This window comes from Scomber scombrus, chromosome 21, assembly GCF_963691925.1.
Source record: "Scomber scombrus chromosome 21, fScoSco1.1, whole genome shotgun sequence".
NCBI classification, from domain to species: Eukaryota; Metazoa; Chordata; class Actinopteri; order Scombriformes; family Scombridae; genus Scomber; species Scomber scombrus.
The window spans coordinates 2,631,914-2,655,732 of NC_084990.1; the positions used below are offsets into that span (position 1 = coordinate 2,631,914).

Here is a 23,819-nt window from a genome sequence, read left to right on the forward strand (position 1 = left end):
TATAGTTTATCAGCATGCATGCATAAAAAAAGTTTGTGTGTGTGCAGGGACTGTCTATTCTTACAAAAAAATTGGTATTAGACATGCACACACTTCACACAGTGACCAGTGATAAATCCTAACCCTGCTTGTGCACTCACAGGCTTATTTACATACAGACATGCCCCCAGAATGCCAAATAGGGTCAACACATCCCCTTGATGTCCCCAGGAATGTAGTTACTCACTGTGGATGAAAATAGAAGACTATAAAAAGACAGAAACATCACACACAATGATGTCAAATATGATAAGATACTGTAGCATCCGAGAAGCAAGTGTGAAAGAAACCATTCCAGCATGCACTGGGACAAAGGAGACATCCCTCTCATTTTATTTGTGCTGTGTGCACTTTCCACACTTTACTTGCTACCATATGAAGTGCACCCATGCAACACAGTGGCTTCAAATCCTTCGTCTTTGCTTCTTTATGCTCAATGTCTCAGCCACCTTTTCCCCACTGCAGGTTGAGTATTTGTGCATTCATTTCTGTGTGTGTTCATCTTTCTTCTGCTCTGTAGGTGCACCCTAAACCCCAGTGACCAGCTGGCCATGGAGGGTCCTCTGTCCAGAGTGAAGAGTATTAAGAAATCCCTTCGCCAGTCCTTCAGAAGAATCAGACGTAGCAGAGTGTCACTACGGAAACATCACGTCAACAACGCTGCCAAGGTAGATCTACACTAGCTCTCACTTATCTCTGCATCGAGGGTCAGAGAAGCAGAAAGCGGAGCGTACAGGTTCTTACACATTCTGTTTTATTTCTGTGTGATATTAAAATTAGCTCACTTTTGTAAAACGTTTTGAAATCTGCAGCTGCAGGAGGCGAACGCTCGTCTGGAGGCTGAGCTGGCAGAGATGGAGCTGGCTCCAGTCCAGAGGAAGATCGAGGCTCGTTCCTCAGACGACTCTTTCACTGGTCTCGTACGGACGCTTTACTTTGCCGACACCTTCCTCTCAGACAGTGAGTTCTACCGTCAAACCTGTACACACCAGCAGAAAGTCACACAATCAGATGATGACTGTTTTTCATTCATAAATCTAAATTTTCTTGCAGGCTCACACAACACACCCTCCCTATGGGCAGGGACCAATGGCGGTTGTGTGTTTGCATACATGCTGCGCATCCCTCCTGTGGAGCACAGAGCGGACGAGCCGGTCACTGCACAGCCAGGTGAGTTTTTTAAAAATCATTTAAAAAATCATGTGTGTTTCCACATCTGTATCCTTTTGTTTATCACATCCTCTGCCGTCCGTGTCCAGCCAAGGAAATCCAGCTGATGCACCGCGCTCCTGTCGTCGGTATCGTGGTGCTGGACGGTCACGGGGCTCCTCTTCCTGAGCCACTGGAGGTGGCTCATGATCTGGCTCGCTCTCCTGATATGCATGGCTCCCACCACCTGCTGGTTATATCTGAGGAGCAGTTTAAGGTCAGGATCTCACACACACACACACACATACACACAAACACACACAAACACACACAAACACATACACATACACACACACACACACACACACACACACACACACACACACACACACACACCTCTGACGTAACCCCAACAGATGGTAGCTAGAACTTCTACAGTCATAGCAGAACATCACGTTGCCTAAATGATTCTATGAGGTTAAGATCGGGTAACAGATATTGTTACTCCACCTCCAATATGATGGAGGAACTAACTGATTAATCAACTTATTGTTGCAGCTCTAAAATCTAGTATTATTATATATTATTATTGTTATTATTATATTATATTTATTATCAGGCTCAGCTTACATGTGCAAGTAACTGAAATTATAAATAAGTCAAACTGAATTAACATTTTTATTGGCTGAAAAACAGAAACAGTTTAGACAACCTGCAGATATGTTAACATGTATCTGGCATATAAATATGAGAAGCGTCGCCTACTAGACCAGACCAGTGTTTACCAGCTACCAGCTCCAAATACTGCAGATTAAATAAAATGTTGAAATCAATAGTTAATATTTCAAAAACCTTCCTTTTTATTCCAAGAGCTGTATTTTTGTTTATGACTCTAATGGAATAAAACTGAGCTCACAGTACGTGATGTGTGTCCAGGTGTTCACGCTGCCGAAGGTGAGCGCTAAGATGAAGCTGAAGCTGACGGCCGTTGACGGCTCCAGAGTACGGCGGGTAGGCGTGGCGTGGTTCGGCAGCAACAAGTCAGAGGACTACGGAGAGAGCGGCCTCGTGGTCCTGACCAATCAGGGCGACCTGCACGTGGTGTCGCTGCCGGGAGTCAAGATGCAGGTTCAGCACCCATGCATACGCCGAGAGGACGTCAGCGGCATCGCCTCCTGCGTCTTCACCAAGCACGGCCAAGGTAAACACACACACACACATGCACACTCTTGTACACTTATGGGGACCCTCATTGATTCAAAAAACAGGAAGCAAATGTTCTCAGAGACTAAAATACATTAAATCTGAGTTTAACAAATGTACATTGGAGTTTGATTTGTGACATCACAGCTAGTTTGGAGCCAGTCCTTCTCAGAACATGTTCTCTACAGATCCTAAAAAACACAAATGACTCCACGTCAGTCTCAGCCAAATGATTGCACTGCTCTTCTCAAATATCCCTCTGTGTATTGTTGTCTTCCCTCAGGCTTCTACCTGATCTCTCCGTCTGAGTTTGAACGGTTCTCTCTGTCTGCCCGCTTTGTGGTGGAGCCTCGCTGTCTGGTGGAGGTCCCTCTTCAGTCAGGCGCCCCCAGCAAACACAGAGCGCAGCCTGACGGAGCCTCATCTGCTCACAAGTATATAGACTTTCCTTTTTTTTTAATTCTAGAAATGCATCTTTAATTTTGTTACTTACGAGTTTTTGGTCCTGCTTCTTTCCTTTTTTTTTTAGAAACGCACGTCAAGACAGCGAGGATGCAGGTAAACCATCTTTCAAAGGCTTCAGAGTCTCTCTACTAGCAACAAACAGCATCATTCTTAAACATGCATGTGCCATTGGCTGATGGAATACTACACGTCCAGATTTAGTGTTCTGTTTAATGTCGTTTAACTCTGTGCTTGTGCTAATGTGCTATCTGTCTGTCTTGTCTGTCTACCCATCTGTGTACACACAAACACAACTTGTTGTTGCTGTTTGTGGCTGACTGTACTGACGTGTCCTCTGCTCGCTGCCTGCGTGTACCAGAAAGCGCAGCTAGACGTGTTATGGAGCATGCTTTGCTGAATGACGAGAGTGAGTACTGGAAAGAGAGAGAAAGATAATTATCATGACTGTATCTGAAACCCTTTAAGTGCTGCTTCATTCTGAATTGCAACCCGTGCTGCCGCTCATAACTGGTACGTCAGCTTTCTGCTCATCATCGTCAGCAGACACACCTTCATCAGCAGGTTGGGAACCTGAGCAGTGTTTATCAAATCCATCATCCTATCAGCATGATTTGTACAGCTTCCTTTGGATCCTGAAGTGACTGAACTGCAGCTGCAGGATTCAGCTGTGATAAGTGTTGAGAACAGCAGTCAGTTACAATCATGTTCTGTGTTGTTGCAGAAGTACTCCAGGAGATCCAGATGTCACTAGAAGGAGACCAGACGTAAGTATTTTTTCTAAAGAAACATTGCTACTTTTTTATATCTAAAGAATGGCTGGACCGATGTTTGCTTCTCAGTATATCAGTATATATATACATAAAATCTTCCCTGTAGTCCCTGTTATGAGCTGAGTGTTCATGCCCCACATGAATACTGTATTAGAACATATCTCACCAGTGAGAAAGATGTTCAATATTTGTCATAAATTTAAGAATTAATCTCATTCTTAAGATATGGGGAAAAAATCAGCTTCCTAGCTTTTTCTCGAGCTTTCACCTACATGTCACTCCTGACCTACTGAGCCAGAAAGCTCCAGAAAAGGCTAGAAAGTATTAAGTGGACCTTTTTGGTGTTAAGATTATTTTTTTCAAGGTGAAGAGTGAACTATGATGCTCAGTTATAAATATGTGGGTTCTGCATTAACATGATGTGGGAGGGAAGGTAGTGATGAGAAAGATTCATGTTTACTTCACATCATCAGTGTGAGATAGTAGCTGTAGCTATTTGTGTCGACAGGATCAAAATACAAACATAAAAAACACAAACATTACATAGAATTTTTTAAAGCTGGATTCATTAATAATTGTGTAGTAACTATGACTCTGTGATGTGAAAGGTGTTGCTCTTACTGACAAATAGAAATAACATTTTATGGTTCTTTCCTATGAACTCTGCTCTCATCACCAGACAGCAGACAGACACAGTTAGCTGTTGGCTAGCTGGTGAAATAGCTATTGGAGCTTTTAGCAGTTAAAGCGCCAGATATTTCCCTCAGGAGGAGGTGCACATCACTACAGATCTAAAAGAAAGTCAATATTGGACTTATATTCATCAGCTGGCCTGAAACACAACTGCAAATGAATTGTAATGTTAATAATGTTCTGTGTCTACTTGATCAATAAATAAAGTGTTTGCTAACAGGTTAGCTATAGCAACTTTTTATACTTATACGTTAGCTATGGCAAGGTGATAATATGTCAGTGTTGTGTTAGCTCGTTTCACTGCCATCAAGTAGCCAAAAATACATGAATGTAGCCTAAAAAGATTATAATAAGTAATACCACCGGGCTAACAAATTTAGCACATGATTGTTTTGGTTTAATAGAAATTAGAACAACATTATAAATTAGAATTGAATGTAAAGGTGAACATGGACACAGTGTGTCTGTCCTGCAGCTGTAAGTAGTCATGTTGATGGTATTGTCTATTGTCTGTTTTTTCACAGGTCATTCCTGGAGAATAATGTGAATAGTGCTGTAGCTTGAGAGCCGGTGCTGGACAGTGGAGGTGAGTGAAGTACTGTCTTATTGTACAAAAGTCACATTTGATCTTGTAAACTTATTTTTGATTGTGTTTGATCTGCATCTATAATATGCATATATAAGAGACTGATGGGACACTGAATGGGAAAGTGTGAATGATGTCAATATCTTCTATACTATTAGAAATTGTTGTTATATACTGCTGTGAAGTTCTGACCAAAATTTGAGATAGTAATGAAGAATTTTAGACCATATCGATTTAATGGATGTTTGTGAAATAAGTTTAAATTAAGTTTCTATTTGATATGAAAAAAACTTAAATCAGTCCCTCCAGGATGGCATACCTCACATCTACTATATTTCACTGCTAAATGTTTATGTATTTTCTGAACATGAGAACCAACAACTCAAAATTCGTAATAAAAGAAAATAATGTACTTGTACTGTACTGATCCATTTCCACGTCTTTATTAAATAAACTTTCACTTCAACATTAGTAGCACATAAAATCAGTCAATAATGTCATTAAAATAAAACCATTGACATAAAAATATATTTTTGACAGTTGGCCTGAATTACAAGCATCTGTTGATTTGGACATTTCATCCAGAAACGTTGAGGTGATTTTAGTAAAATTGAAAGCTCCCACAAACTTACATTTCTTGAATTTGCACTAATTACTGCGATTTTATAAAATTGGAATTTCCTGGAGGAACTATGAAATTGTCTTTTTAACTAATAAGTGACATATGATTGACATTTTACTTCATGGTGTCTTTCTGTTGTCTGTCCTCAGAGAGAACTGACATGTTAATGAGCATGAAGCATACTGCAGTCCTGTGGCAGCTCCCGTCTCCTGCCTGACTGCCAGAACAACCACTACTGACCCCTGACCCCCTTGCCTCAGTGACTGACCTCCCCGCTGGCCCCTCGTAGAGACACCAAAAGGGCTCTTGGCAGTAGGGTGCACTATGAGCACCACAGGGCTGCTTGAAGACTCACTAACTGCTTGATTCCACCAGGCGCGGCTGCGTCACATTCCAGCTGACGGCGGCCGCTTTAGTTAACGCTTAAGATCCCGCCAGATGTCCTGCAACGAGTTTCAGAAGTGACTTTCTGCTCCTCTAAACATACACGCTTAGTCTAGCTACACAGAGCAGATCGAACCGGGCAGGATGTCAGAAACATGAACAGCATCTGGTCAATTTTCAAAATAAAACCCCCCTTGATTCAACTCCCAATCATACATCAACAATAAATAGAATCAAAACTGACAAAGAAACCATTTCACTACATAACCTACTTACTCATAGTAAAAGCACACACAATGAGGGAAAATGACCAAATCAATGAAAACTGAGCATGTCAATGAAATGGGGTAGGAAAAAAATAACACCACCACGCAGCCACGCTGGGTGGAATCAAGCAGTAACGGTGCAGCAAGAGGGTGAAAGAAGAGACACCACCTGTGCCTAATGACCACACACTGTACACAAATCCTCACGTCATGGTCACAACCATTTAACCCAAAGCTACATGAAGCACATTCCTCACGTGACCAGTGCCAGAATTCATCACACACACAAAAAAGAAACTCTGATCCTCGCCAGCATCAAACCAGCATCTCACATCTGCCATGGATGCCACTTGTTGAGGCTGTTTGACTTAAATAGCAAGCATACCCATGTCATTGAGAAAGCCTTTATCACCACCAGCCTTTTGGACGACCAGTGGAAACACACACACTCTGCTGGACAATCTTCACTGGCCTGCTTCTCCCCACACTGACATACAGCTGTACGGAGTGCCGGGGAGGATTTGAATTAGGTTGATGAAAATAATGTGTAGCTTTCAATTGTATGTGATTTGTGCCTGTTTTTTATTTGAGGAAACCTCCAGTCTAAACTATGGAAGCTCAATTCTGCCATAAGAGAAAAAATAGATGGAAAAGTAAGGAATCATAAAATTAAAAAGAAAACCTTGTGGTACATCAAAATAATGAGATACTATGTCAATAATATTACTTTTTAAGTCAAAATATCTAGATATCTTATTTAAAAATGTTTAGTACATTTGATTTTTACTTACTGGTCATAGTTGTTGCCTTAAGGTCATAATTTTAATAAGTCGTAATTTGTATGTAGCAAGTTATATTTCATAGTTTGTAATTACCACCTTCATTTTTTTCAAATGTAATAATTTGTTAATTTTAAGTCATACTTATATTTTAGTGATTTTGACTTACTGTCTTAATTTTTCTCAATCGCCACAATTTCCCTGTAGTATCTCATAGTTTTGACTCAATTAATCTCATTCTTTTGACTAAGTTTGATTAACTGTTATAAATGTGACTCAAAAATCATTTTATTTTATATCTTGAAATTGTGACAAAGTAAAAAAAATAGACAGTTTTACTTGGTTTAAAGTTTGACTTAATAACACAATGATTTTTATTTTTGTCATTTCTTACACTTCATTTGTTTTGTTTTTTTGGTTGTTTTTTTTGGCATTAATGGGCTTCCATACTATTCAGATGAACTATCAAGGGAAACTATTTTTGTGATGCCCAAGAAGAGAAAAAAAAAAGATACAACAGTTGTCTTATGTTGTTTGAACCACATGGTTTTGTAATTTTTTTAGTAATGATGCAATGATTAGTAATAGCACCTGTATTGTACTACTGTACACTGCTGACACAGCCCTCTCCCCTCCCGTCCACTTTATAAAAACTTTGTAACCGGCCATAGGTACTCCTCCACTACTGCGGAGCTCACAGTGCTGTACTTTTTTGGGGGAACAGTTTCAATGGTTTTTTGTTTTTTTAATTATTTTTATGTAAACCATTTTTTTTAATGCCATCAATGAATAATGTAATTTAGGAATGTAATTGTAAGCTATTGTAGTGAAATGTTTTTAATATATACAGTATGTATGTGACTCAGTCTGTACCTGTGGGCCTGTTGTAACTGGGGTTGGCTGCTATTTAGATCGTACAAGGAAATATTTTGGTACTGTGTCTCAGAATGCCGGAATACTATTTTAGCCTCTGCCTAGAATATATTTTTGTAGTGAACTGATTAAGAACCCTAATTTTTTTTTTTTTGATTTGTAATTTCACACTACACTTTTCTTGTGGATAATTATTATATGTTTTTTTTCCCAAGAATGAATGAAGTGTCTGTTCTTATTGTCCAAATACACTGACATGCCTTTTATTTTGTAACGGTCAGATTTCCACATCTCATCATTCCTCAGCTCGACTGTTCTGCACAGAAATCCCTGACAGTGTATGAATGCAGAGTGTCTTCCTAGTCCACTGATAACTTGGGGGGGAAAAGCACAACATTTAGACTTCCAACCTATCATTGTGGCCTGTGTGATTATATTCCAAAACTCAGCGCGCTCTTTCAGTTTCTGGTTTCCTCTGAAACACCAGCTATAATCTTGGTCATTGTGATCCTCAGTGGCTGGCCCATCTCTGGTGAAGTGGATAAAGGAGGGATCAGTTGTCATACATGCCCAGCCGAGAGTTTTGATCCTCCATTATAGAGCAAGCGCTTTGTTCACTAATTGCCTCGAGCCACAGTGGCTTTGCTGCAACCTGAGCTCTCTAAGGACCTGCCTAACAGCAGCAGCTCTGTCAAAAGATGACCCTGCAAGAAGAGACGCAGTCATTTGCAACATGAATATGTAGATGGACCAGTGTGTAATATTTAGTGGCATCTAGTGGTGAGGTTGCAGATTGCACCAAACCAACAGTAGCTGCGGAACTTCCGAAAGTCATGAAAGCTCCTCTCTAGAGCCAGTGTTTGGTTTGTCTGTTTTGGGCTACCATAGAACATGGCGAGCACTATGGAGGAGGACCCACTCCCTATGCTCATTCTAAGCTAACAAAAACACAATGATTCTTAGTTTTATGGGATTATACACTGATTAAAACATGCACATTCCATTTCTGTTAAATCTGTTTTGATAGATAATACTAAATATTATGCACTGCACTTTTAAATGAGCCAGGAAATGGGGGCTGAATGCCTGAGCCTTTCTTATCAATCTTAATGTGTTCTGGAGACTAGCTACCATTTTCATATTTAGGTCACAGCTCAATCATTTAATAATGGACCTAAGTCTGAGAAGGGCAGATTCCATCCCTGCAGCACAGTCAGTCATGATTATTAAAGAAAAGAGCAGTAATAGTTAAGCTGATTATTAAAGGAAATGAATGAAACTGTGTCTATGAGTTTGCTCAAAGAATCCCAACTCAAGATCCACTTACTAGCTCTTTCCCAAGCTAAGTCATATCGTATAGTCTTCACAAGCAGGTAGGGGTTCCTTAGTAGAGAGGAATCTTATAACATGTAGGTTCAGTAGATTTTAAGATGTCATCCAGAGGTCTTTCAGGACCCCTCGTCACTGTTGGTGTCAAAATGAAGCAAAGTAGGGTGTCCTGATGACAAAGTGCTGACCATGAAATCTTTATGTCCCTGAGTTAGTTCAGCTGGGGACGTCTGTTGCATATCCCCATTTCTCCCCAGTCATCTCCTGTCTACCTGTAGTGTCTTTTGTAATAAATAATAAATACTAAAATAAAAAGTTATGCTCCCTCAGCTGCTGAGGAGCATGTGGTAGAGATAAAAGCTCTGGTAAAGCCAGTCTGCAGACCCTGAGAAACAGTAGGATCATTAAGTCAAACTGCTATTTCCCAGGTCAAGACTGAACTTTAATGTTTAATGAGTTCTTGTTTCTTTTTTTTTTTGTTCGAGACTTTTATGTCAACAGGTACTGCAGACAGCTTCGTTTCTGCTCCAGAGAGATAAAGTGTTTGGCCTGATAAAAGAAGCAGTTTGGTTACTTTGGCTGTATTTTTGTCATATTGGAGGTTTGATTTATTCACTTGGATGTGAGCAGACATTCATGGTGCTGCTGCTGTCAGCAAGGACGTCATCAGCAAACACTGCTCAGTACTGATTTGATGAAAAGCAAGTGAGAGGGTTCAAACCAGGCCAAAAGAACATTGTTAAAATATGCACATAACTTGTTTTATCAGTATTTCAATGGCTATTTTAATAGCAGATCTTAACTTGAATTATAGTCACTGATATGCTGTTTCAACAACAGATAAATCATTATATTTAATGTAGAAGTCTTAAAAAAAAAACAAATTTAGCCTGATTGTAATGTTGTCACTTCTTTCTTTTGACCTGGATATCATCAAATCAGTGCTTACAGTGAAGTGAAACGTGTCCAAGATAAGCCCCCAACTGGAAGACTGTATGAAAAGGACCGTGAAACTGTTGATATACATTATCAACAGTACTTGCTTCCTGCTGATACTGTATATAAAGCTGAACTATTGATATAAGTCATAACACTATAACAGTACTGATATCGATATAACGCAAACCACCCATGTGAACCTCATGATGTCCCTAAAGGAAAGTACAGGGAATCAACAAAATTCATCATGAATGAATAACCTTAAACCTAACCCTAACTTCATGCCAATTCTTCCTAAATGTTGAGATATTTCCCTCTAGACCAAAGTGCTGAGCTGGCCAACGAGTCAAAAACTGAAAAAAAAGTTTCACTGTCCAGGTACTTAAGTCCTGTTAACAATTTAGAAATGAGGCCACTCCAGCATTCCATCATACACTGACAGAATCTCCCTCTCCCGCAGGAAAAAGCGAGCTAATGAACCCTTTTTCTCTATCGTCTCCCTCTTTCCTCCATCAGCACCTATTGTCGATCACTCCGAGCAGCACCTCTCACCTTTCCTCCCAAGCATTCACCAGCTGGTCATATTAAAGGCAGCAGAGCTGACCTGCCAGATAGAGCTCAATTATTCAAAAGCCACTTTGTGTTTGTGTGTGTGTGTCAGTGCACGCAAGCTCACCTTTGTTGATGGGGGCATTGTGTATGCATAAACCACATGCAAACTTTTGTTGGGTGTGTGTTGCATATGTGGCTGTGTGCCCTGCTGTATAATGTAAGTGGGTGGGATATTGGTGTGTAACTGCCCCTCAGTTCTCCTAAGCGTGAGTACATCATTGTATCAGTGACACCGGCTCTTGAGGACAAACTGGAGCACTTTGCAGCCCCCCAGCCATGCCTGAGTTTCACCTGAGAAGCCTGGTAAGCTATATTACACTGAAATGAGCTCTCACTGCTTTCCCCCCAGGGCGCACATGCTATACAACTACATTTAGGCTGATCTAAAGATAGCCTTGCACTGCTGTTTAGATTTAACCTGTAGATAAAAAGTTTGCTGTTATAGAGGACAAAGGATTCATTTCATTTAGCATGTGAAGAACTGTTAAACTATTCTCAACCACTTTGCATGAATTTTGGTTTCCTTTCACTAAACTGATTTATTGTCACGTTTGACTTGATAGAGATGTATTACATCATCTCTATCCTAACATTGACTGTTAGCTAAACAAAAAATAGGTCAGTTGGAGATGAACTAGGTCTGACCTTGGTGTCTTTATCCTGAGAACAAGGATCAGGGACTTAAACCGTGAAACCTGGTCTAAATGCTGATGGATTGAGCCAAGGACCTGGTTTCACTGACTTTGACAGACGTGTTACTCAACCTACTTCCCATGTTTGTTCATTTTATTGAGTGGCTAACTTATCTTTTAAAGTGTGTCATTGACAAATATGAATGTTCTTTTGTCAGACTACTATAATCTGTAATCTGTAATGACGTCTTTCCATTGTATTTATCAATATGAAATCAAGTGAAAAAATAAGGGCAATATCTATGGTTATTTTATTATGCAGGTTATTTCAACACTAAAGAATCGATAGCCATGCCACCCGTCAAGTCCCAAAGTAAAGCAAAGAAAGAAGAGGAGGTAAAAAAGGGAAACCAGAAAAATGTCAGGCGAAGTGGTTCCAAGGCATCCCTGCCTCCCTCTAAAGTGCCTAATGGGAAACAAAAAGGTAGAGGAAATGTACATAATCTGGAAGACGAAAATGCAGGGGATGTAAAGAGTGATGGAAGGAGCAAAGCAGATAAAGGAAAAAAGAGATGTACAGAACAGAAGCCACCACAGAAACAGACAGGGATCAGATTAAGAAATGGGAAAACAGCAAATGGTAGATCGCAACCTCAACCTGAGAAAGACAATAAAAGTACAGCGGGCATAAACAAGACCACCAAACCCAAACCCCGAAAGGAACCCACAACAAAACGAGGGAGGATCCACAAGAAGTACCCCACCAAGCCTGAAAACAAGAGAAGTGACAAAGTGACGGAATCAGAGAGCGATACAGGAAGCTCAGTGGAGGCGACAGAGGAGGAAACTAGTAATGATGAGAAGGAGGAGGAGCAGGGCAGTAGTGAAGAGCCAACTGAGACGCAGGGGAGTGAGGAGAGCGATAAGGAGGAGGCTGAGGTATCTGATACTCCAGGAGATACTGAGCAGACAGCAGACGAGAAGTCAGACAAAGAACTTGCAGAAGAAGCCAAATCCAGTAGTGACTCAGAAGTGGAAGCGATCACATCCAGTGAAGAAGAAGTGGAAAAACAGAAGGAAGTATCTGAGGCAGTCATCAGTGATGGGGATGAAGACAAAGAGATAACCCAGGAGGACACGCCTGAAAAGCCAAAAAATAATAGAGCCTGCAGACGACACAGACAGACACCACAACCCCCAAAGCCTGCGCAAGAGCCGAAATACAAGATGTTTAAAAAGACAAAGGCAGATAAGCAGGCTGAGAAGGCAGAGAAACAGAGGGCCAAAGCAGAAAAACAGAGGTTAGAAAAAGAAGCCAAACAAAAAGCCAAGGAAGAGAAAAAGAACAAAAAGAAGCAACAGAAAGAGGAGAAAATCAACTCTGCAACAGAGGAGATTCAAGCACCAAAAGACAAGAGCCATCGGCCTCAGTCAACCCACAAGACAAAAAATATCAACGAGACAGATGCTTCAGTGGAAGAAGATCCAGATGAAGAAGAAAAAGAGGAGGAAGAACCCACGCTGACCAAAGCCATCAAAGGCCAAAACAAAGTGATGCTTCTCAAAGCCAAAGGTAAAGACCTCAAAACAATTCTGGAACCTGAAGCAGCAAAAGAGGGCCAACCAGAGGCTGGAAGTGTCATCAAGGGGCGGCCCCAGAGTTTGCTCTTGGGAAAGGTCAAAATGGCCTCTCTACGGCACAAAGCAAATAAGACATTAGTAAAGCCTGACGAGGAAACATCAGAAACTGAGGCTGTTGATGTGGGGTCCAGCAAAGCAAAAGAACGTCTGATAGCGCGAAGAAAAGGTGTGACTACTCTTTGCAGAGTGTCTGGTTGGATTCAAAAGAAAATGCCAAGAGGGTTAAACCTGAGGAAAAAGGTATCTGCTTGGACTAAAGCTATCGGGGTCTCCCGCTGGCTCTCCGTTCGGGCTATAAAACAGAAAAAAGGCCCTAGAAAATCCAAGGGCAACTTTCTCAAACATCGGATGGCCATGACAGTCACCAGTAAGACTGGCCTGGGTGGTAGGAAAACAAAAACCTCTTCTGAGGTTAAAGAGAAAACTGGGGATGGAGGGGGAGATGCAGCACCAGCTGGGGAAAAAGAGGTTGAGGCTAAATATGCTGTGGTACTCCCCAGGATGAACAAACTGGGCAAGGCTAAGACAACCCAGGCGCCCCAGGCTGTTCCTGGACCGTCCACACCATCAAGCACCACTGAATCACCAGGAGAGCATGCTACCTCAGAACCAAAACCCCCAAAGCCAGGTGCCAGACTCGTGCTTCCTGTCAAACCAGATCTCAGCCTCCTGAAGTCCATCAAGAAACCCTTGCCAGGAGGGATCACATCAGGTGGAGATGTGGCAGAGAGGAGCCCTGGGCCCAGTGTTGGTACTGCAGCAACGGAAGGATCCTCCAACACTGAGGATACAAACAGGAGACCAGCCTTAAACAATAAAAATGGAGTCAGTGTGCTACAGGCTGCAAAAGGGAAGCTGGGCCCATCCAAGATCAATCTGACCAAGATGTCCTTGTCAGGGGGAGTGATGGGTGCCGCGCCCACTCGGGCCAAGGGGCCAGACCCAGAGGGAGAAGCTGTGGCTGGAATACCCAGGTCCAGCACTCAGCCCCTTTCAAATGGAGAGGCAAGTACTGTGCTGCCAGGTGTACGGTCCGTGTATGAAGAAGAGGCCGACAGGGAAGTGGCCCAGCTGATGGGTGAGGGGGCCATATATGCTATCGCCCAACCAGAGGTGCACTGGGCTGGGAACACACGGATGAGTGGAAACCCTCAAGTATGTGTTACATTTTTGGTGAATCTGTTATTTAAGATAGACTGGTAGAAATATTTGTATGAATACTAGTATGAATCACATTTAATTACTAACATGATTCTTAGAGGAACAACAAAAGATGAAGTCCCTCTAATGTTTCAAGTTGTGTGAAACATTGAGTTATGTAGTGATTCAGTGATTCCTTTATGGTAAATCATCTATTTTTCTGTGCGGGGTTCAGGACTGGCTGCGTGCTGAGAACCTGCTGCCTCATCAGACGGTGGAGAAGCTAACCAAGTGGACAGTCTATAATGATGAGGATCAGGCCAAGACTGTTCCAGCCCACAATGGCAGGGGTCTCTGGGAATCAGAGGACCCCACCCAGGAGATGCTGGAGAGTCGACTAGCCAGCACACAGGTAGTTATACTCAGCAATGTTCATTAAACTCCATAATGTACAACCTGATGAACATAATGAAAAACACTCACAATCCAGCTGCTCTCAGGTCTGTCAGATTGATCATGGCACATTTTTTGTGCTCACGTAATCTACATACATTTGACATTCAGACTATGTTTATTAACCACAAATGGCCAACGTACCATTTGTCAAGATATTAGCTGTGAATAGCTAGCAACATGGCTTGTCAAATATCTCATGTGCCAAGCTAACACCTAATTCCTTAACTGGGTTCCATTCATTTTCATAGCAAATTTCATTGATATGTTTGTTTACAATATTTTTTACAATATATCTAGCCACAGGGTGGCACTAGAAAAAAGTGCCTAAAATGGAAATGTATCTTTCTGCCATTTTGTTGTGTGCTGAGTACACTTAATGGCAGTCTGCTTTTTAGTGTAATATATTTGTTGTGTGCAAGGGGAAATTTGACATAAATTTAATAACTCTATTAATCAGTCAATCCTTTAGGTGCACAGTTTCCTTTTTCCTTTTAGTTTTATAATTATGTAATGTCTATATGCTGTTTGGTACGTAGGCTAGTGGCTGGTGACGTAAACTGGAAGTGGGAAAGAGAGACGGACAATGGCAGTAACACAATCTTGGTCTGTTGGTCAGTCAGTCCTCCAGTCTATCACTTGTGTCCAGACTGAAATATAAGTAATAAGAGTTTTTTGATTGATTGGCAAACAGTTCAGTACAGACCTTCATGATACCCAGATGATACTGACTTTTCCTCTAGTGCCAACATAAGGTTGTTTTAAATGAAATGTCTTGACATCTATTTGATTGATTATTATGACCGTTTGACATTACTGTTCCCATGGTTTTCATCGAATATTTTCTTGAATTGCTCATTGTTTTGATTTGTGTATCATCCTGGGTGGGTAGGATGATTACCCACACCTGGTACAATGGAGCCTATCATTCTATTGATGCATATGGGTAAGGTGACTGTTTTTAAACATTTTGATATGACGAAGATCAGACTGCGCCCCCTTCTCAAGGATAAAAAGTAGACCAACATTTTTGGTAAGGGGAGATTGAAGCGATGATGGTTCTAGGTGAAAGGTTAAGGCTTTTCCATGTAAAGACCGTTAAATATTCATATCAAATGTCATCTCAAATGAGTGTGTAGTTGTCTTGATGCCCTGCCCAAAGTGTTGGACAAATGCCCAGACTGTGTGACACATCTCAATCATTGGGCCTTGTCCCAACCAGGGAAAAGACCTCACACCTTGACTATCCTCCATGTTACTGCAACATTTTAGTACTGCTGAGCCCCAACATTCACTACTTTACTAATTTCTCATGTTACTCTGTCAAATTGCATTTCCCTATGCACCATATTCATCCCAAAGATGTTACCTCCAGTTGAGAGAAAGGGAATCTATGGTTGTCTGATGTCTAAGGGTTGCAGAGTCAACATATCAGTTCTACTTCATCCCTTATAGCCAGTGCGTCCACAAGACAATAGGACATAAAAGACCTGCTGCTGGTTTATTTATTTCCCAGTCTGTGCTGATACAATAGAGGATACAACACACCACAGCACGCTTCTATGAGATTGCAGAATATCAGCTATCACACTGCTCCACGGCCGCAAGTGGATTAGTTACCTGCTGTGGAAAGGTTATGGAGTGGGGGATGTAGTGGACCATAGGCAGCAGGGAAGTGCAGAAACAAAACACATCGTAAACCATAAAGGGCTCTGATGTAGCTTCATTTGCTTTTTTGGAAAGCGAATTCCATTTAGTGTTGGCTAGCCTAGAAGATGGTTATGAAGAGAAGGCAAGGACACCAAGACAGAGCTGTGTGAAGTCCAGGGTACTCACTGAGCTCAGCCTTTAAATGGAGTGATCCTCGGATGTGGGCTTGTGCCCTCATACAGTATCTGCTCATGTCTTTCTCTTTGTCTCTTTCAGGTGGTGATGCATGGCAGTAAAAGACCTGTAGAGGTGGATGAAGTGGAGGATCTTTCTCAGCTGGAGTGAGTTTGTACACACACAAATACACACATATTGTACCTTCAGTATAATTATGCACACTTTCAAACTGTTTGTCCATTGTTCTTAGAGAGGTGTGTGAGAGCTCTGTGCTTTTGAATCTAAAGAAGAGGTTTCAGCGGGACTGTATTTATGTAAGTTTCATTACTATTCTCATCTTTTCATACAAGTATTTGTTTAAATATACTGTATATAATACAATTGATAGAATACACTGAAGCGTTTTAAGGAGTGAAAAATGACCATGTGATGAATGGAAGTTTCTGTTCTCTGAGGAACTTCTTGGTAGGATATTGAAACAAGGCAGAACAAAGTTGAAAATATGACTCCAGCAACAGCACACAAGTTGGGTATCTTCATACATAAAGATAATTGTTAGTACTATTTAACCTGTAAAAACTGTCTTGTGTTGCTCTGGAGAAGCTAAAGTCTGGAAAAATAACATGTGATGTCATGTTGATGTCATCAGGGTTATTTCAGATTGGGCTTTGAGACTAAAGATTTTTTAACAAAAAGTTTGCAAGATGTATGCCTTGACTAGGCAGGCAGCTTAATCATTTCTGATCATTCTTGTTAGTTTTAAATCTTTCTCTTCTGAGTTGCCCAATGTTATGAAAGTGCAATGCTAAATTATTTGAAAAAACTAACTAACTCGGGATTTCAGAGGGTTTCAGCTGCTGTCTTCCTTAGTGGATGGAGTTTGCTGAGCTGGACTTTGAGTCCATCAGTAAATGGACCCAAGTTTATCACTTAAATATTACCACTTTTAAAGAGCTTTCAATTGCATCACACTATCTTTATCCAGAGGTTTTCTGGAGCTCTCCCTTAGAGGACTGAATTTGCTTAAACTGAACCAAAGAGCAAATTCCACTCACTGAGGAGATGCAGTTGACTCTGAATCTTATATTTTTTGTTAAAAATCTCCTGGAATGCTGCATGATAACCATACACGCATTCAATAGTGCACTTCCAGAATTCAAATGTTGTTTACCGTCCTTGCTAAATTATGTTTTATCTTGTTTATTTCTAAAGTTAAATTACTTTATGTTTACATACTTACTGAATACCTGTGTCATTTTCTGTTTTCCTAGACTTACATTGGAAACATGCTACTGTCCATTAACCCCTTCCAGCCTCTTAATATCTACACAGAAGAGCTCAGACAGAAATACCAGGGCAAAGAGCAACATAGAAACCCACCGTGAGCAAACACTGCTGTTCAATAATCTGCTTACTCTTTCATTACAGCCTGAATGTCGTATAAGGTGTCTCACCCTTCAACATCAGTGTTTCACTCTCTGTCATATTCTGCTTCAGTCATGTGTATGCCTTAGCCGATGCTGCCTTCAGCCACTCTCAGGACTCCACTCAGGAGCAGTGCATCATCATAAGGTACAGGAACACCAATTTCATCTATGTAATTACCAATTTCTGTGGAGTTTGGACCAATTCAGAGTTTAATTGTTCCTATTTATGAGGCTCAGATTCTCAGGATTTCACCAAAGCCCCTTTTCCAGCTTTTACGATCTATGACAGATACATACTGGTGATATCCTACTGTATATTTTCCTTTCTAAAATCCAATACCATGAAGAGACCCAAACCAACAATGAACTGATCCTACTAACACGTGTATGTATCCCAAGCTTGATATCCTGTGCCATAGAGCTCCATTGTTGACTTCCTGTTTGGGTAACATTTTTCTAAAATCTACCATGGCCAGCTGTTTTTGGAGATTACTATGTATTCATGAAGCCATTTCAAAGATTTATTTGTTCAGGAAGGAAGGAAGTAGGAACTAATGTCTTGATGATAAGTGCCACAGGCAGAGTAGGGAGGTCAGACTATCTTATTGTTGGTTTGGGTCTATTCATTAGATGTGTTGACAGTAAGAAAAATACGTTAGCCTTACCCTTAGAAGGCAAGACAAAGATAGTGGGTAGACTGATCTGTCAGTCAACTCATAACAACTTTGCCATATTGTACCATATTGTATCGTACCATATGTGCTGAGGACATGGCATTTAAACAAGAACCCCTAAAACTTTTAATTAATATTAATATTTTCTCATTGTGTATAACTGAGCCCACCAGAAAGCTGTGTCATTCAGACAATTCATATTTCCTGTGTAGTGGCCAGAGCGGTTCAGGAAAGACTGAAGCAACAAAGCTAATTGTTCATTACCTCAGCTCCATGTATCAGGGCAGAAACGACAATCTCCGACAGGTAATGCACTGTGAATAACACAAAGGAATATCTTCATTAAAGCTGCTTGAATCAGTATTGTTATATTAACAATTGGTGATATGACTATGTGTAATGTCAAGGAGTCACTTGTAGTGGCTTACCCACAGTTCCACTCAGCTGTACAGAGCCTTTAGCTACTGATTTTGGTTTTATGTCCCTTTTCTGTATCTGCTGGATGTGTAATAATGCAACTGTTAGCAAGGTCAGTTTTGTGGTTACAGCTTGTTCTGTTGCCCCCAAGTGGCCAAATATGCAGTTTTAATGTACGATGTACGATGTTTAAATGACAATGGATTGCAAAGAATTAGGGTGTTAACCTTTCAGTCCTCCACCCTTATATGTCTTTGATTGACTTCTTCTTCCTCTTCCTCCACTAGCCCATGGAGGTCTTTCCTATCCTCGAGAGCTTCGGGAATGCCAAAACTATCCTCAACAACAACTCCAGCCGCTTTGGCAAGTACCTCCACATCCACATGCTCCAGTGAGTCCAAAAAAATAGTTATTTCACCTTCTGCTGTTTTGTTGCTCCCCCCCAGATGTGATTGGTTACAAACTGCATTTGTTGACTGTGTCTCATCTTGGTTGACAGTGGGGTTGTTGTAGGGACTTCAATGTCCAAATACCTCCTTGAGAAGTCCAGGGTTGTCTTTCAGGTGAGAACGAGTGGGGTGTGCTGTGTGCTCAAAATAGACATAATATTTTCATCATATTTCAAACTTTATCAGGTTCAGTCAATCAGTTTGTTGTGTAAATTACTGTGTGATTAGTTATTGGTCTAATAAAATGTCTGATTTTCAACTTAACAGAGCTACCTCCACCTATAAAACTGATCACATGGCTTCTCTTCTTTTAGCCAGAAGCTGATTGGCTTTGAAGATTTAAATGTTGGTACAGATATTCAAGATCCCCAGAGAATAAATCCTATGGATGTTGGTGATCCCCTGACTTTTCATCTAGCTCTACCAGCAGGTCCAAATTTTTCGATCATACAATGAAATATCTCTTTTAGATGGATTGGTAAACCATTTTTTGTCATTCATGATCTCCAAAGGATGATTCTTAATGACTTTGCACCACCAGTAAGATTATATTTTTTGGTTTACAGTGACTTGTCTTTACAACTATTGAAAGGATTGCCGAGACAGTTGATGCAGACATTCTTTAAACAAACCCAAACAACTATATTAAACTTTAATTTAATTGACAGTGTCCATACTTGATTTGTAGCCCCCAAATTAATCATGTTTCTAATCATCAAAAATGTTAGTGAAGTTGTTACATGACAAATTGTAATAACTTTATGATCCATGACTTTCATCTAGCATCAGCAAAATGTGAATTTGTCCAATTAAAACTAATAACATTCCCATCACTCCCATTACTTTGGATTTAGTGATGATTGGCAAATGTTAGCATGCTAACAAGCTAAACTAAGATGGCGACCATGGAAAGCACGACCTGTTAGAATATTAACATCGTCATTGTACGCATGTTAGCGTTTAATTTAAAGCACTGCTGTGCATGAAGTGTGTGTTTCCAGGTGTTGGGGAGTTCTTTGCATATGTGAAAAAGTAGCATAAAGCCTTTTGTGTCTCCAGAAGGAGTTTTGTGAAATCTGATATATTGACTCAAGTGATGTCGCTTGAGTCAGCGCTGATTTTGGTTGAATACTACAAGTTTGAAAATGAAAAAAAAAAAAAATCTGAAAGAAGTGAGGTTACCAGACACCCACTTTTTTAAAAACAAAACTGTCCACTGTGAGTGACAATGTCATATTTACTTCTTCTTCTACGGTCTTACTTTTAGTCCTTTGATTACTTTTAATCTTAATTTCTTCAATTTATTCTACTGGCATGGATTTTAACACACCCACACAGAGGAATAATGTGGGTGCCACACATTTGAACATGGCTGTGTGTTTCATGAGGTTTTTTCTCTGTTAAATAGCCTGCGCTGTAAATAGATGATAATTAATCTGAAGTCACGAACCCAGCTGTTCTCACTGTCTAGCTTTTGTCTCATTTCCTCTGTAGGCCAATGAAGAGAGAAATTACCATGTGTTCTATGAGCTGCTTGAAGGTATGAACGACTGGGACAAACAGGAGCTCTACCTGCAGGGAGCTGAGACCTATTACTACCTAAACCAAGTACTTCACACATCACTCAAATCAGAACAATTTCCTTTCTCTGCTTTCTCTTCCTTTTCACTCAGTTTTTTTCCTCCTGTAGGGTGGTGCCTGTGAGTTGAAGGGGAAGCAGGACAAACAGGACTTCCAGCTTTTAGTTCAGTGCTTCGAGATCATCGGTCTCCATGCAGACCAGATCTCCACCGTCTGGGCCATCCTGTCCTCCATCATGCAGCTCGGCAACATCTGCTTCAGCTCCTACGAGGTGTGTGTGAGAGAGAGTGAGAGTCAGACATGTCAGACATTAGTATCAAACGTCAGTCAGTGTTGTTGTTGTTTCAGAGTGAGTCGTTCGAAGTGGCTCGTATCTTCAGTGAGGCCGAGGCTAGGAGGGTCGGTTCATTGCTGCAGATTTCCTCTGAAGCGCTGCAGACCGTCATCACACACAGAGTCACAGTGAGTATTCTCTCAAGCTTCCATCGATAAGTGATCATTCGTATCCATACATGTGTCTGTATGCACACACTGATAAACGTTCCTTGTACGCAGGAGACAACCTACGACAGGATCTACTGCCCCCTGTCTGTGGAAAGTGCCATAGAATCCAGGTAAGAGGAGGAGGACAGTATGAGTATCATCATCATTTCTCCCAATGATACAGACAATAACCATCACTTTTATAAAGTTTTAGGTTTCATGAGCTCAAAGGGTTTTTTTTCACTCCAATTAAGCATGGCAATTAACAAAGAAGAGAGAATCAAAATACCGTACGACATTTCATTTTCTCTATTTGAAGGTTTTCATTCATTTTTGGTGATATTCCCTAAAGCACCAAAGTACCTCAATGTGCTGCTGAAAACAGAGCACAACAAATGTACTCTTTACACCCCCTATTTTTATATATATATATATATGTCTGTATGTGTAAATTAATTATTAATTCATTGTGTTTGTAATTATTTTAGTTATGTGACTTAAATCATTTGTATTCGACTTACATATTATAATTGGAGATATAAAGGTGTGACAGACTGAGCTGTGTAAATCCTGAAAGAAATAATCAGTATAAATTAATTTATGTTTTTTAAATTGTATATTTCTTTAAAAACAAAATAAAAAATAAAATAAAAGAAACCATTTTGTTTTATCTTATCCTCCCCTCTTCCTACTTGTAGAGATGCCATTGCCAAAGCCTTGTATTCAGTGCTGTTTGACTGGTTGTTGGAGCAGATCAATGACTGGCTGAGTCCCACAGAGATGGACAGCACCGTGGGAATAGTGGACATCTACGGGTTCGAGGTTGGTAATTAACCTGCTCCGACATCTGAAAACCAGAATTAGAAAAGAATGTGTTTCAGATGTTAAACGGGACTTCTTCTGCAGGACCTGGGAGTGAACAGCTTTGAGCAGCTGTGTATCAACTTTGCCAATGAGCAGCTGCAGCACTTTGTCAACAAGGCAGTGATCTCTCAGGAGCAGGTCAGTGCAGGATGTAGGATCAATACATGAAGATCAACTGACCTTCAGGTGGATCACTCTCCAAAATGTGTCTTTTAAAGAATATTTATAAGCTGGTTAAGAAGAGTAACATAAAACTACATGAAGAATATGTGGATTCAGTTTGTTCAGGTTGTCATAGATACTCAAAATCAACTCCAGGCAAAGCCTTGGCCAAAATAACAAACCAACTAGTCCTAGAAATGAAACCACAATACTGCACTACCAATATAAATGTTCCACTTCTTCAGGAGAAACACAACTGGCAGCCCCACACAGCCTCCTGCTTAAATATAAAACCCTCCACAAATAAAACAAGAATTTCAGATGCTGAATTGATTTAACAGCAAAAATCACCACCTTTCTGACATGCCCCTTCCAACAACATACACCAGCAGCTATGGACTAAATCCTAACAAGATAGCCCTGAGTAGTAGCATAAGGGGGCCAAAATGCTTGGAAGTGCAGTTCCTCAGTTCTGAAATCACCCAAATGGACTGTGATTGGCTGCAGATTGCTAAATTGTGACACATCTCTCTTGTTATTTATCTCTTCCAGTAAGACTCTATTTTGCATCTTTATCAGAAAGACCTCACAAATAGGTTGCTTGACCACCTTCTGGAAAAGGACTGTAGGGCATCCAGACCAAGATCCAATTATTACCAGCCCATTAATATTTACAGCTGCAGACTTGATGGATTGTCTAATGGAGATTTTATTACAGAGTTATTAAAGTAATGGTTAATAGCTGCTGTATTTCTAGGTGAATAATAGTGACAGTGTGCAGCTGCCTGGAATCTTATCGTCTTATTGGTTGCAGTGTTTGGTAACATGGTGCTGCTGCAGAGAGTCATATTAAAACCTGTTCTCATCAACCATATTTGGAAACCTATGCGAGGGCTGTGTGCTGGGTGGATGGACGAAGTGTTGACTGTCAAGAAATAGTTACAGCGTGACGTAGATGTTTTATTTCTCAGCATTGGTAAAAAGAGAAATATTGAGCTGGAGGACATTTGGGGATTTCCTCCCAGTTATGCTTGGCATGGAGTACTGAAGCTGTGTTTGTTTGTATATGTGTGTGTGTGTGTGTGTGTGTGTGTGTGTGTGTGTGTGTGTGTGTGTGTGTGTGTGTGTGTGTGTGTGTGTGTGTGTGTGTGTGTGTGTGTGTGTGTGCCCTGCAGGAGGAATACAGTGCGGAACAGATCCAGTGGTACCCAATGCCACTTAAGGATTTCCACTCCTGTCTGGAGCTGATGTCCTCCAGGCCACATGGGATCCTCCGTATACTTGACGACCAGACCTCCCTCCCCCAGGTACACACACACACACACACACACACACACACACACACACACACACACACACA

At 40.8% G+C, this 23,819-nt stretch overlaps 2 protein-coding genes across 3 annotated transcripts in view; both read left to right on the top strand.

Annotated features, from left to right (window-relative positions):
• Window positions 1-5,993, top strand: part of llgl2 (LLGL scribble cell polarity complex component 2) — a 31,747-nt gene extending 25,754 nt beyond the window's left edge. The window contains exons 17-27 of one of the 2 annotated variants that reach the window (XM_062442515.1): window positions 560-707; window positions 852-999; window positions 1,093-1,209; window positions 1,299-1,465; window positions 2,125-2,389; window positions 2,675-2,825; window positions 2,921-2,949; window positions 3,215-3,262; window positions 3,578-3,620; window positions 4,844-4,905; window positions 5,677-5,993. In XM_062442515.1, coding sequence (XP_062298499.1) covers window positions 560-707; window positions 852-999; window positions 1,093-1,209; window positions 1,299-1,465; window positions 2,125-2,389; window positions 2,675-2,825; window positions 2,921-2,949; window positions 3,215-3,262; window positions 3,578-3,620; window positions 4,844-4,883 — 1,156 coding nt within the window. In that variant the 3' untranslated portion in view covers window positions 4,884-4,905; window positions 5,677-5,993. The remainder of the gene's footprint in view (window positions 1-559; window positions 708-851; window positions 1,000-1,092; window positions 1,210-1,298; window positions 1,466-2,124; window positions 2,390-2,674; window positions 2,826-2,920; window positions 2,950-3,214; window positions 3,263-3,577; window positions 3,621-4,843; window positions 4,906-5,676) is intronic. The other variant, XM_062442516.1, reaches the window with a different exon arrangement.
• Window positions 5,994-11,692: 5,699 nt separating this feature from the next.
• Window positions 11,693-23,819, top strand: part of myo15b (myosin XVB) — a 50,562-nt gene continuing 38,435 nt past the window's right edge. The window contains exons 1-16 of the mRNA XM_062443155.1: window positions 11,693-14,137; window positions 14,358-14,534; window positions 16,502-16,566; window positions 16,653-16,716; window positions 17,674-17,783; window positions 17,900-17,974; window positions 18,716-18,809; window positions 19,208-19,311; window positions 19,420-19,483; window positions 20,864-20,977; window positions 21,060-21,221; window positions 21,299-21,412; window positions 21,506-21,564; window positions 22,132-22,255; window positions 22,340-22,435; window positions 23,635-23,766. Of these exons, the coding sequence (XP_062299139.1) occupies window positions 11,693-14,137; window positions 14,358-14,534; window positions 16,502-16,566; window positions 16,653-16,716; window positions 17,674-17,783; window positions 17,900-17,974; window positions 18,716-18,809; window positions 19,208-19,311; window positions 19,420-19,483; window positions 20,864-20,977; window positions 21,060-21,221; window positions 21,299-21,412; window positions 21,506-21,564; window positions 22,132-22,255; window positions 22,340-22,435; window positions 23,635-23,766 (3,999 nt within the window). The remainder of the gene's footprint in view (window positions 14,138-14,357; window positions 14,535-16,501; window positions 16,567-16,652; window positions 16,717-17,673; window positions 17,784-17,899; window positions 17,975-18,715; window positions 18,810-19,207; window positions 19,312-19,419; window positions 19,484-20,863; window positions 20,978-21,059; window positions 21,222-21,298; window positions 21,413-21,505; window positions 21,565-22,131; window positions 22,256-22,339; window positions 22,436-23,634; window positions 23,767-23,819) is intronic.